Source organism: Vidua macroura, chromosome 1, assembly GCF_024509145.1.
Source record: "Vidua macroura isolate BioBank_ID:100142 chromosome 1, ASM2450914v1, whole genome shotgun sequence".
NCBI lineage: Eukaryota > Metazoa > Chordata > Aves > Passeriformes > Viduidae > Vidua > Vidua macroura.
This window is the reverse complement of record NC_071571.1, coordinates 119622991-119635445: the sequence shown is the minus strand read 5'-3', so window position 1 is coordinate 119635445 and position 12455 is coordinate 119622991. Positions and strand designations below refer to the sequence as shown.

Genomic DNA, 12455 nt, shown 5'->3' with positions numbered 1-12455 from the left:
CTAACTCAATGTCTGCTCAGCAGCTTTGACTTCCTTTTTTCATCAACAAAATGCAGTAGAAAATCTGTACAATTTCTTACGCCCTGCAATAAATCTTACAGTAAGTTTCCATGTTCCTTTTGGAATTGAACCTGAATACCACAGAGCTGAGCGGCAGAAGTTGACTTACAGAGCAAGAGCTCCACCGTCAGGCCGCTTGCCCAAGGCAGAGAGCAGCAGCCACATCCTTTAACTAGACCTGTGGCTGCTACTCCATCAAAACTCCAGGTAACATCTGCGGTCCAGTCCCAGCTACCTGAAAACGGGACAGCTTTGCTCAGCTTTTTTCCTGGCAGTTGCTGCAGGCCAATTGTGAAGCGACATTACCTGTGAAACAAGTCACTTTGACACCCCCAGACCGGGGGGTACCGGGGCACCCTTCTCCCTTCACAGGACACAGATTTCCCTTGGATAGAGAACACAGCGCTCCTTGTCTACCAGCTAAGAGCCAAACGCAGGATGTTTTAGAAAGGTCAGAACGCATTTATTGACAGATACGTGTGTGAATAGAGCACCGGGCAGGAGGCTGGCAGCGACAGTCCCTTCCCACGCCTCGGTGGGCATCCCCAGCCCGTGCTGCACACTGTCTCTCACGCCTTCTTTCTCCTGCCCCCGCCGGTGCCCCCGCCCGCAGCCTTCTGCTGCTGCGGCTGCCGCCGGGCTCCGCTCTTCTTGCCGCTGCGCCCAGGCCGCTGCTGCCGGCGGCCGCGCTTGCCCCGCTTCGATTGCTTCTTGCCTTTGTTGGCAGCGGCCGCCTCGGCTTCCTCCTGCCGCAGCTGCTTGTTGACGGCGCGGGTGATGTCGAGCACCGGCTTCTTGCTGCCCATGGCCCGCAGCAGCTCCAGCTGCCGGCTGCGCTCGGCCGCCAGGTTGCCCAGCAGCGGCTCGAAGCGGCGCTTCTTGCCGCCGCTGCGGGAGGGCGGCTCCGCCGACTCCTTCGGCAGGCGCGGCTGGAAGCGGCCGAGCGAGGCGGTGGAGACGCGGGCGACGCGGGCGACCCGGCGCAGCTCGTCGCGGTCCTGGTGGCCGGTGGGGTGCAGGGGCGCGGCGGGCACGGCGCTCCCGGCGCGGTGGGCTCGGGCCAGGTTGCGCAGCCGGTTCAGCTCGTTGCGCGCCACCCGCTCCCGCTTCTCCCGCCGCAGCCGGGCGAACTGGTCCTCCTCGGGGTCGGCGCCCGCCGGCACCTCCGCCAGCCAGGCGCGGGACGGGTCTCCGCCCGCTCGCCGGTAGCCCCAGCGCCGCCGCCACTCCTTGGCCTGCTCGTCCCACACCAGCGAGGTTTTCTTCTTGCGGCGGATGCCCTTCAGCCGCGCGAACTGCTCCCAGCGCGTCGGCGGCCGCGGCTTCGGCGGCGGCTTCTCCCGCGGCAGGCGGAACGTGGGCTCGGGCAGCTGCGCCACCAGCGGGCCCCCGGCGCCGCCGGCGCGCTCGGCCGGCAGCTCCCAGAGCCGGGACACGAGCAGCTGCGTGTTGTCGCGGGCCAGCGCCTGCAGCAGCGCCTCCCGCCGCGGGCCGGCCCCGCGCAGCGCCGCCGCCGGCGGGGGGTTGCGGTCCACGGCCAGCAAATTGCCCAGGTCGTACTCCAGCTCCAGCTCCTTTTCCACCGTGATGCTCCGCCGCTTCTCCGCCTCCTGCTCCTCGGCGGCCGCCAGCACCGCCTCCACCCGCACGGCCGCCATGGCAGCGGCTGCACGTGCGAGCGGCGCCGCCGCTGCCCCGGGGCGCGGCAAAGCTCCGCCGGGTCAGCGCGCCGGAACCGCCGCCCCGCAGCCGCCGCGCCCTTGGGGCGGGGCGGGCGCAATGCCCGCCGGGAGATGTAGTCCCGTCGCGCCGGGCCGCCAGAGGGAGCCGTGGCTCCCCGCAGACCCGCCAGAGCACACCTGGTTTGCCGGGGGACCCGCCGCCGTGGCTTACGGACATGCCCTTCCATTCACAGAATCACAGAATCAATTAGGCTCGAAAAGCCCTCTGAGGACATCCAGTCCAAACTGTGACCAAACATCACCGTGCCAACTAGAGCAGGAAACTGAATGCCACGTCCAGTCTTTCACTAAAAACCTTTAGGGACAGTGACTCCACCACCTCCCTAGGCAGCCCATTCCAGTGTTTAATCACCCTTTCTGTGAAGAAATTATTTCTAATACTCAACCTGAACCTCCCCTGGTGCAGTTCAAGATTATATCCTCTTGCCCTGTCGCTAGTTGCCTGGCAGAAGAGGCCAAACCCTACCTGGCTACAACCTCCTTTCACCTAGTGGTAGTGAAGGATAAGATCACCCCTGAGCCTCTTCTCCAGGCAAAACAACCCCAGCTCCCTTGGCCGCTCCTCATGGGACTTCACCTTCTGGACCCTTCACCTGTTATACTGATGATCACCAATGATACTGATGAAATCCTCTGTGACCCCCAAGCTGGGGTTGTGTGGGGTTCAGGGTGGCCCCAAATCTGTCTCCTGCTGCCACCATGAGTAGTGCTGAGGTGGAACATATGTGGGAAGACTCAGGACATGAGGGGAGACAAATGCCGGCTTCCCTTGCCTTTGCCTGCACTAGGGATGTGCTGTGGAATCCAAACACTGAGACTGTGACACAGGAACATATTTTATCCTTTTTTTTTTTTTTTTTTTTTTTTTTTTTTTTTTTTTTTTTTTTTTCTGGTGTGTGTGTGGTTTTTTTGCTTGTTTGTTTTTTGATGATTTTTTCTAAGCATGTGATTCTTTCTGATGCTCCTTGCTGTAGAACAGTCCCGCTGAGTGCTCCTCGCAGGATCAAAATTCAAGTGCTGTATTGCAACTTCACCGAGACTGACACAGGTGTTGTGGGTAAATCTCCCCGCAGAGAAGGGAGGGGTGGAACAGCATTTGGGAAGCAGTATCATCTGGCAGATGTCTCAACAGACATAATTATAAGTGAGGTGATTGGGGTGATATGGTGTGCTCCTAAAGGTCAGCTGGGTCACAGATACCTCCATGCTATTTTTAAACAAATGGGCTACAGAAGAATCCTTTTATAGCTATGCAGTGATTTGGCTTGTGTGGCCATGATATTTTGAGCTGATCCCTGGTGCCCTAAAAACAAGCTCATGATGGCACTTAGCTGTAGTGGAGGGAAATTATGGGTGTTTTTATGCAAGGTATAGTTCTCTTCTAAGTTGTTATTCCATCTTTGCCTTTACATTAGTTTTGGAGTGATAGAAATGATTCTGAGTGCAATGCCACAGCAGCGTTGTTGAAATGAAACAAAATGCCATGTTTGTAAGGTGAGGACAAACAGCTGATTCTCAAATTCTAATGGCTAGCATATCACAACTTAGCCACAGTCTAACCAGGATTTTTTTTCCCCAAGTCAGCCGTTTTGAGCATGATTTGTATACTATGGAGCAAGAGAATCCCTGTGTATTTAAATCCAAGCTAGTTGGCATGGATTATTTTCTTGTTTACCACAAGATGGCATTGGATAATATTTTGTACCTTGTCTTGGGTAGCTCATACTTTCACTTGGAATTGCAGATAAAATTAGAGATGGTTCTTTGAAGAGGTGCATGGGCACTATCTAGATTTAGGCATAAATTTGAACTTTTGAACTGTAAGATCCACTATTTTGGCAGTCTGGTTAATACCTTTACACTGATCCAGGTACCCTCCTGTTTTATCCTACTGCAAATAACTCTTGGAGTTCTTTTGGTCTGTATTTGTACAAAGTCCAGAATGCTTCAGGTAGATGCCTTGGGCTGAGGGGACATCATCTTTTGCACTTCCAAAGTTGCTTGAACTGTTAATGATTACCACTGGAATAGCAGAAGGAGTGCATGCCAGGAACTGATCTTCTTGTTTTACCTGAGAACACGTAGAGGAATCTCAGAAGGTAAAAATGACTTTCTGGAAGCTGCTGTGCTGATCTGAATTCCAGCCTTTTTATGTATTCCAGGAATCTGCACCTCAGAGCACAACCCTGCTTTTGGCATTTGCAGTCTGTGATTTCACAGTGTGGTTGGGAAGGTGGTTGTTGGAAGAATATTGGAAAATATTTATAAACAGAGATTTGTAAATACTCATGGATATTTTGGGAAACTGTCCCATTCTGAGGAGGGGCTTCTGAGCTGACTGTAGTAACCATAGCCATGCTTTGAGCTTGTACTCCCAGCTTAGAGCTGGGGATTGCAACCAGGTACACGGCTTCTGTTAAGGGAATAGATGTGTGTGTACTTCTGCAAAGCTGGGCTTTCCAAAAGATGAAAGGGTAATACCAAAGTTCAGTTATAGAAATAGCTTTTAGGAAATGAATGCTTTTATTATCTCATGTTTAATTCAGCTTTTTAAAAAGACTTTTCCAGCAACTTTTAAAAGAATTAATTTTTAGAAGTGTTTATTCATTTTGATCATCTCTGTTCTGGGGTTCCTGTGTTCCTTTAGGCATATCAAATATCACATTTCACAGAGTGCCTATGGTTGTGCTCAGACATAGGGCTTGACAACAGCTAACTGTGGGCACTTAACAATCTGTAGATAATGAAACAATTTCATCATTGCTCTCCCTTTCCCTGAGGTACTTTATCTCTTCAGTATGACCAATAGCAATACATGTCACAGTATGTACATACATGTGCTTAATGCTGTACTGTTTGCTTGCTTTCTTTACTGGGAGGTGACCAGGCAGGGTTTGGATTCTCTTGCAAAGTGCAGTTTTTATTTGAGGTGAAGAAGGCTGTAGAGTTTTGGGGTTTTGGGTCCTTTTTTTTTTTTTTAACCACATGAAAAATTTAGCTGCATGAGAAGTACAATATAGTAGAGTATAATTTGCAGAAACACTTGTCCAAATGATTATTTGAAAGCATAATGCAGGATATATATGATGCACCAAAAGAACTACAACATCAACGTGACATACCATCAGGTTTGTTTTTCTTGTGAGAAAGAATAAAGAATTATCCTACTTAACTTTTATTTTTGTAGTTTCTGTTCAGCTGGGCTGCAGCTTGAGGTTTGTGTTTGATAGGAGCTGCTCTAATGTACAGGATTAATGTCTCACTGTTAGTGATACCATTAACTTAGATTTACTTTTCAAACTTTTGCCAATTACCTCTGGATGGCAGTAGATGTAGTTACAAGATGATTCAATCAATTCATAAGCCTGCTGTGAGGATTGTTATGAAGAACACTTTTATCAGGCAAACTCAAAGTGCTGATAATTTTGGAAAATAGTAGAAAGTTCCCTTAAAATATCCACACTATCTCAGAATAATTCCCTTCCACTGACTTTGTTCAGTACATTTTGAAGTAAAAATCTGTGCTGTAGGATTTTTTTGTAAAAGGGAGAAGTTGTTTGCTCACTGAAGCTATATTAAGTACAACAATTTATGGACCCAATTCTACTTCCTGATACATATTTTTTACCCCTGTAACATACATTTAATGTATTTCAGTATGTGTCCTATTTCCTGGGACATATAAGTGCTTTTTCAGTCCAAATAACAAAACACAGGAATGCAAACTTGACTAAACAGACTATTTCCCAGTTGCTAGTTCATATAATGTAATAAACCTGTCTGTAAGGAATAAATAAACCTACAAAGATTTAAGGCACCATCTTTTAAAAAATGTGTGAGTTGACTTCAGCAGTATAACAAAAATACATCTGGTAGTCAGAGCTTTTCCTGTTACAGGAATTATATTACTCATTACAGAAAATGGGGCATTCCTTCTCGTGGTTTCACCTCTGTAAGGCCTTACTAGGAACCTCATAGGGGACGTGCTTAATTCTAAGCAAGTTGTGTTGATGGGGATGATATTATCTGTGCTCACACACTTCAAAACATTTCTCGTTGGTTTGTAAATGAGCAGGTTTCAATTTCCTGTCCAAAGATTTAATGTGATCATAGCAGAATGCTGTATTTATGAAAAAACCCCAAACTGTGCTGATGAACATCAGGAGGCTGTAGCTCTAGTTCCAAAACCTAAATCTAGGTAGTTTGGAATGCAGTTACAAGTGGATAACTAAGCAGAGCTGATTTTTGGTGCAGAAGCCAGAACACACATAGCTGTTGAGATAGCAGGGAGATTTGGATGACTGCAGGCACTGTGGAAAGTGATGGGTAGACCAGAATCTATTTTCATCATTTGACTGGTTGTAACTGTGTGGTTTCACTGAACTGATTTTGGGTAAACAAAACAAAGCTAAGCTAATTTGAGGCCTTCCCAAGTGCTTGATGCCTATCTTGCTATGCATTAGGGAATCAGACTGAGAACAGATTGTGATGTGGTTTGCTTTTTTTGATGAGCTTAACTGTGACCTGATTTTTGTTTGAGAAAGTTTTCTTGTAGCACAGTCTTAATATTAGAAATACCAGCAATGGTGTGCCTTGGTTCTGTTGGGTGTTTTTTAGGATAATTTAAAGAACAGAATGAGAACTTTATCAGGCAGTGATGGAAAGAATGGCAACATAGTAACACATTCCTGTTCCAGGGTCAGTCCTTCTTATCATGTGTCTAGAGTAGACCTACTTTTTTGGCATAAGATTACTTCTACAAGTTATAAAAAGCCAATGAACACATTTCCTTCTTTAGAACAAATCTGTCATGCTCAGAGATTTGTCCTTGATTAAGTCTGCGCTTGTAAACAGAAGAACGAGTTCCTCTGTTCTTGGGTTGGGTTGGAATTATCTCCAACACTGGAAGTGAGATGAAACATATAAGTCTTCATCCATGACATAAAAGATGTGCCATAGTAGTTACTGATTTTTGTTGACAGAAGGACACAAGACAAATTAAATGGAGCAAGAGGTTCGATGCTATGAATCTGAGAGAAGGGTAAATGTATGTCTGCTGGCAATGACCATGCCAGTTCCTATATTCTCTTGCTTTTGTGAGTCATAAATAATCCCTGTCCCAGCAGTGGCCTTCTTAGGATCCACATCCTTCTTAGGATGTGTTTTCAATAGAAAATCTCATCCTTTTATGTGCATGTACAGATACTCCATGCATGTGATTACACCTATGCTGATAACAGCATTCACATATGCAAAAGATACAAATATTGATTTTGGTAAAGGAAAAAATATGAGGCCTGATCTTAAAGCAAGACAATACAATGCACTCAGGACCATGATTCTTTGGGAACCTTTTGGGGAAATTTGAACCTGAGACTAGCCATAGATCCAAACATAATTTCATATGCACTCCCCAACCATTTAATGCACCTCAACTGCCTGAATCTTCTCCCAACCCTTGCTGGATGACATGGAAATGCCTGCTGAAGTCCTGCTTGTCGAAGGTGTCTTCAACACCTCAGCACTACTTGACAGCAAGAAAAAAGCTTCCCAAACATGGTTTGTAACCTTTTATTCATCAGCAAGGCTGATCTGTCAGGATGGACTTTTGTCCTCAGTGTGTTTATAGACCATTTTGTTCTTAAAGCTACATTAAGGACTTCAAGGTCTTGCTAATACAATTCCAGTTGATAGTTATTAATGAAATGGGAAAATAATCTTGGTTGAGATCTTTTTGTACACATAAATAGGGCTCTTTAAAAGTTCAGTCCAAGATATTAAGGAGGATTTCAACCACTTGTTGGTGACTTTTGCAAGACAAGAATCATCTGTAAACTTCTGTGAGCTTCTACCTAGGATGTATGTTGTGGCTAAGAGTAAATTAGGAGAAATTCTGTTAAACAAATATTATTCATTTTGAATGTCATACAGCCTAGGGCTGTGGCTCTACATCATTACCAAGTGACGACAGATTTGGTTAAAATAGTTCTTATGCTGAAAAAGAAGTCCTAGAGATTAATGTAGTCAATTCACACGTTTCAGGCCATGCTCACAGGGTAGCTGAATCAGCATAGCTTCTGGGGTGGGGTGGGAGTGTGAATTCGTGGCTAGGCATTTGAGAGGGAATAGCAATCTCTCAAACTGTTTTTTTTTCCTGAGGGAATCAGCCACAGCTTGACTCACAATCAGGAATGGCTTTTCTTGGAGAATCAATCATGGTTTGTACCTATACAGCCTACCAAAGAGAAGTTTGTCTTGTAAAGGTGGCTTAACTGCTCTTGTAGCTGCAGAGATCGCCCACACCTCTTCCTGTGGCAACCAGAGTTCACAGCTTGCTCTGTTAAGGGAAAATGGCAGCAATTTGCTGTTACCTTATTATAATATACTATAAACTAAACAAGTTGCTACATAGACTGCTCAGTCATTCCTGCAAAAGGTTTTGGAACATCTCAGATGTGTGGAGTGGGAATAACTGGACGCAGCAATGACGTTGGCCATCACAAGGTAACCTCCCTGCTGCTGCTGCTGCTGATTCAGAACCCTCAGAGCTGGTGCAGGAAATCCCTGTCCTAATCTGCAGTCAGGGCTCTTGAGTCCTCGGAGGGGATGAGACTCTCTGAGCTGCTCAGAGCTTCCCTCATGCTGCCACAAACCCAAATAATCTGTTCTGCACAGTGCATCTTTATTCTTTTTGTTTTCTGCAATGTGCCTCTGTTCCTCAGCAACTGCACTACATGATAACGGACAAAACAGGATAGATTCTCAGTTTCCAGAATCCTACAGGTACTGTTGGAACTGCTCAATCTGTAATTTTTCTGAGTTACTGAGGAAATTTTAAAGCAGGGCAGGGCAATTTTGTGTGTAGCAGCAGTTATGAGCAATGAAATGAAAATAAATTTATATATTCACACAATAAAAAAAAGGGACAAAATAGAAGGTTTGCTTCTTTAGCCAAGGGTGCATGAATGACTTAATCCACAACACTGTTAACTGTTGGTTTAAAATCTGCAGATTTCTCATACAACTTGTGTTCAGTCTCTGCTTCTTGGACTACCTGTCAGTGTGAGGTACTGTATGGAAATACAAATGTTTGCTGGGCTGCATTGTTGCTCCTTATTGCCTCTTTCTCTATAGCATTTACAGGGCCAAGCATGTACATTCTCTAGCTGCCCAATATCCCTGGCTCTGACAAAGGACACCTTCCTTTTCTCTTGAAGATGATGCTACACCTGCCTCCTCTCTGGGCTTCCAAATACTTGCTTTGCTTCATCCAGACTAAGCTATCTGGAGTGCCTTGGAGATTCTCTACAAAAACAATAACCTGGATCTTTGTTTTCCTCTCATCACTTTCATTCCCTTCTGTTGCTCCTTCTTCTTCACTGCATTAAAGCATATGCAGGATCATAGGATAGTTTGGGCTGGAAGGGACCTTTAGAGCCCACTTAGTCCTTCCTGCCTGCAACAAGCAGGGACATCTTCAATTTGATCTACAAAGCCCATTAATCCTACTGTATTTACTTACTTGTCCCTGTAATTGAAGCTGCTCTTCATAGCCTGTGCTCTACCCTGATCATGCCCATTAGTGTTTCTAATTACTTCTGTGATGCACCAAGCTTGAATTCCCATGATCTGTGAGGAAATCTTGCTGCAGCCTGTCTCCGGACTGTTTTGTTGATAAGGCAGGCTGAACTTTCGTATAATACACTGATATAAATGCGTGATAAGTGTGAATGGTGTGGTAAGTGTGAGAAACAGGTGTTGGTAAGTTTGAGAAAGAGCTGATGGTAAATTTGGGAAATAGTTGAGTTGTGAATTAAGCCTGTGACTCAACCCTTATTGATGTTACTGGTCAATTACAGGGTCATGGAAAATTCCAGATGTACATTGCTGTGGGCAGTGTTATGTATTGGAAAACAATTGCTTTCCACTCATTTGGTAAGATCTTTCCTGGGTTTTGTAGCCTACACCAATGAAAATACAGACATCTACAATCAGAGAGAGTAAATGAAAGAAGAGGAAAGTTACATGGAAAAATACTTCAAAAATGCCTCTTATAAGATCAGTAGGGAAGAAGGAGGTGAGCAACATCTCTTTAAATAAATGGTTTGAATGATCACAGCTTTTCCTTCATTCCAATTTACTCAAGCTGTGCAAAACAGCTCTGAGTAAAGCATATTCTCATTATGTTTTTGCTGATTAGAGAAAGAAAAAAACAACCCAGTAGATTATTTAGGACTGGATGTAGAATATTCACAGATTGTGTTCAGGCTATGGACTATTATGATGGAAGCATCTGACACTAAGCCTGTCTTTTAAATAAACCCTCTAAACTCAAGCAATTTGAACAAAAAGAAAAGTAGATGGATATTATCAAACATCTTTTTAGACAAAAAGGCTGTGTTTGGATTGGAAATTGAAAGATCTGTGATCATCATCTCAATGGATTTAGCAGTGGTTTTCAAGGTAGCATGAAATCTTTGCTTCACATACAGGGAAAATGCACTTTGACTGCAGTATTGATTGCTGCCCTCTGGGACGAAAAATGGATCTTGCTTTTATGCTTTCACATTTAAGTTTGCATTTTCTGTGTAAATAACACTAGTTCAAAATTACATACATATAAAAAGAATTTGTCCTTGCAAACCTGTTTTCCTGCCTCCCTTCGGCTAGCTACTTTTGTTTTGCAACCTAGCCACTTGTGTCAGCCCAAGCAGACTGTATTAAGCATGAATTTAAGAACTTTATGAACTGGAGCTTCAATCCTTTCCTTTTAGAAACCCACCAATTTTTTTATAAGCAGATTAGCTGAGATGTGATCAAACAGGACACAAGCTATGCTTCAGTGTTGGTTTCATTATAAATCTGGAAAATTCAGCAGATTATTGCATACTTGCTCTTTGAAAAAGCCCAGATGAACAAGCCCCTGAAGTGACTTTAAATACTCCTTTGTTTTGCTGTCTTTCAGGGTGGTGGCACGACAGCAGTTTTCAAGGAAAAGTTTCTATCACATTATGCTTCTGTCTGAAAACGGAGGGGATAATAGAGCTTTTAGGGTCCAGAAAACACATTTTGACATCAAATGTGTAGCATACTTTTGCTGTAGTAGCACTAAAAGCACACTAATACGTTACCACTTGTGTTAGAGAAGAGCAAAATTTAGCTAGGTTTCCCATGTGTTGTGGGCAGTGAGTGGGGGTTTGCCAAGATAATGAGACCTAATGCTAGATGAGAGCTGTTCAGACAAATCAAAATACACTGACTGCTACGTTACTTAATCTCTCAGCTTCATCTTTAGCTGAACTTGGTGGGGAAACTCCTCTTGTTTGCAGCCTCATTCAGGAAGGTACCCAGGCACATGAAGGGTCCTACTGATTTAAGGGTTTGGAGTGAGGTTTGTGTTTAACTGCATGTTTTGAAAGCAAAATTCTCCAGTAGTGTACATCACTGAGCACAGAATCATAAAGCCCTGCATTCTCACCATGATATCAACATGAAGGAGCATAGGTACCAATAGAACATTTGAAAGAGATTGTTGGAGGTATGATATATTTCAACATACACAACTTTTGGGAAGTACCTCACATGAAGACTTTGTGTATTTGTTCTCAGTATGAGTCCACTCACACTGAGTCCATGCACCTTATAGAGTTTCTCAGTAAAATTATTCTCTGCTAACATTAGTAGAACAGAGTCTTCAAGTAACTGCTGGCCATGTACATCACTTTATAAGAATGAAAAAATACAAGGCCAAATAATATGTTAATTACCATTTCTGGAAGCAGAAGTGCTCTTGTGACCTTTTCCTGTATGGTACAAACTATTTTTTGAGAGGTTATTTAAATTCATTATGAAAGCTATGTGGGATTTTTTATCCAGGCAGCTTTTACAAAACAAATTCTTTCATTGCTAATGTATGGGTCTACAGCCTGAGCCTTGACAGGTGTAACTTGGTGTTGCCTTGAGTTACATCAGCTTTGCCAGCTATCTGAGCCTGCTTTTGTGCACAGCCTCTCAGTGAGACTAATTAGAAGGCCACAGATTTACAGCATCTGGCCAGAGTTACTCTGTTTTGTTTCTGAGGGTACAGTTAGGGCACAGTTAGGTACAAAGATGTTTCCAATTGTCTGAGTATCTGCAAGATACAGGTAGGTACCCTCAGAGAGTACAATTAATCTAAGCTGTTGAAAAGGGTGTGGAAGGGGAAAAAAAATCATGCAGGCACTCCAGACAATTAGTAACATCCTTGTAACTTGCATTACATACTCACACAGGCACTATGAATGAGACTTCAGGAAGGCAGCTTTTCCCACCTATTCCCTACACTTTCCTGAGATTTTTTAAAGTTTTCCCAAGAGAACACATTGGTGTTTGTGGGCTAGAAGGATTGCATCAAGAATTCAAAAATCATACATTAGCAGCACTGTGAAAGGGAAGGACCTCCAGAAGCTGCAGTGATGATAATTGTGCCTCTAAGCCATTCTCATTTGTGGTTGGTTCTCCAGACTTTTTATTCTTTGTGCTGTACCCTGAAAGCTCTCAAATGTGCCTACATCCTTCTTAGGCTTTGATACCCCAAATGAAAATCGGTAAGATAACTCCCAAGTCTGGCCAATGAACTTTCTGCCTTCCTTTTAGTACCCCAAAGAGTAAGAA

General features: G+C 44.3%; 1 protein-coding gene across 1 annotated transcript; it reads right to left on the bottom strand.

Annotated features, from left to right (window-relative positions):
• Window positions 1–466: 466 nt before the first annotated feature.
• RRS1 (ribosome biogenesis regulator 1 homolog) lies at window positions 467–1787 on the bottom strand. The gene has a single exon (XM_053982306.1). It carries the CDS (start codon window positions 1716–1718, stop codon window positions 630–632), a length of 1089 nt encoding a protein of 362 aa, XP_053838281.1. The 5' UTR covers window positions 1719–1787; the 3' UTR covers window positions 467–629.
• Window positions 1788–12455: the final 10668 nt, after the last annotated feature.

Coding starts and splice junctions, on each gene's coding strand:
- RRS1 (XM_053982306.1), bottom strand. CDS start 1,718: ATGGCGGCCGTGCGGGTGGAGGCGGTGCTGGCGGCCGCCGAGGAGCAG.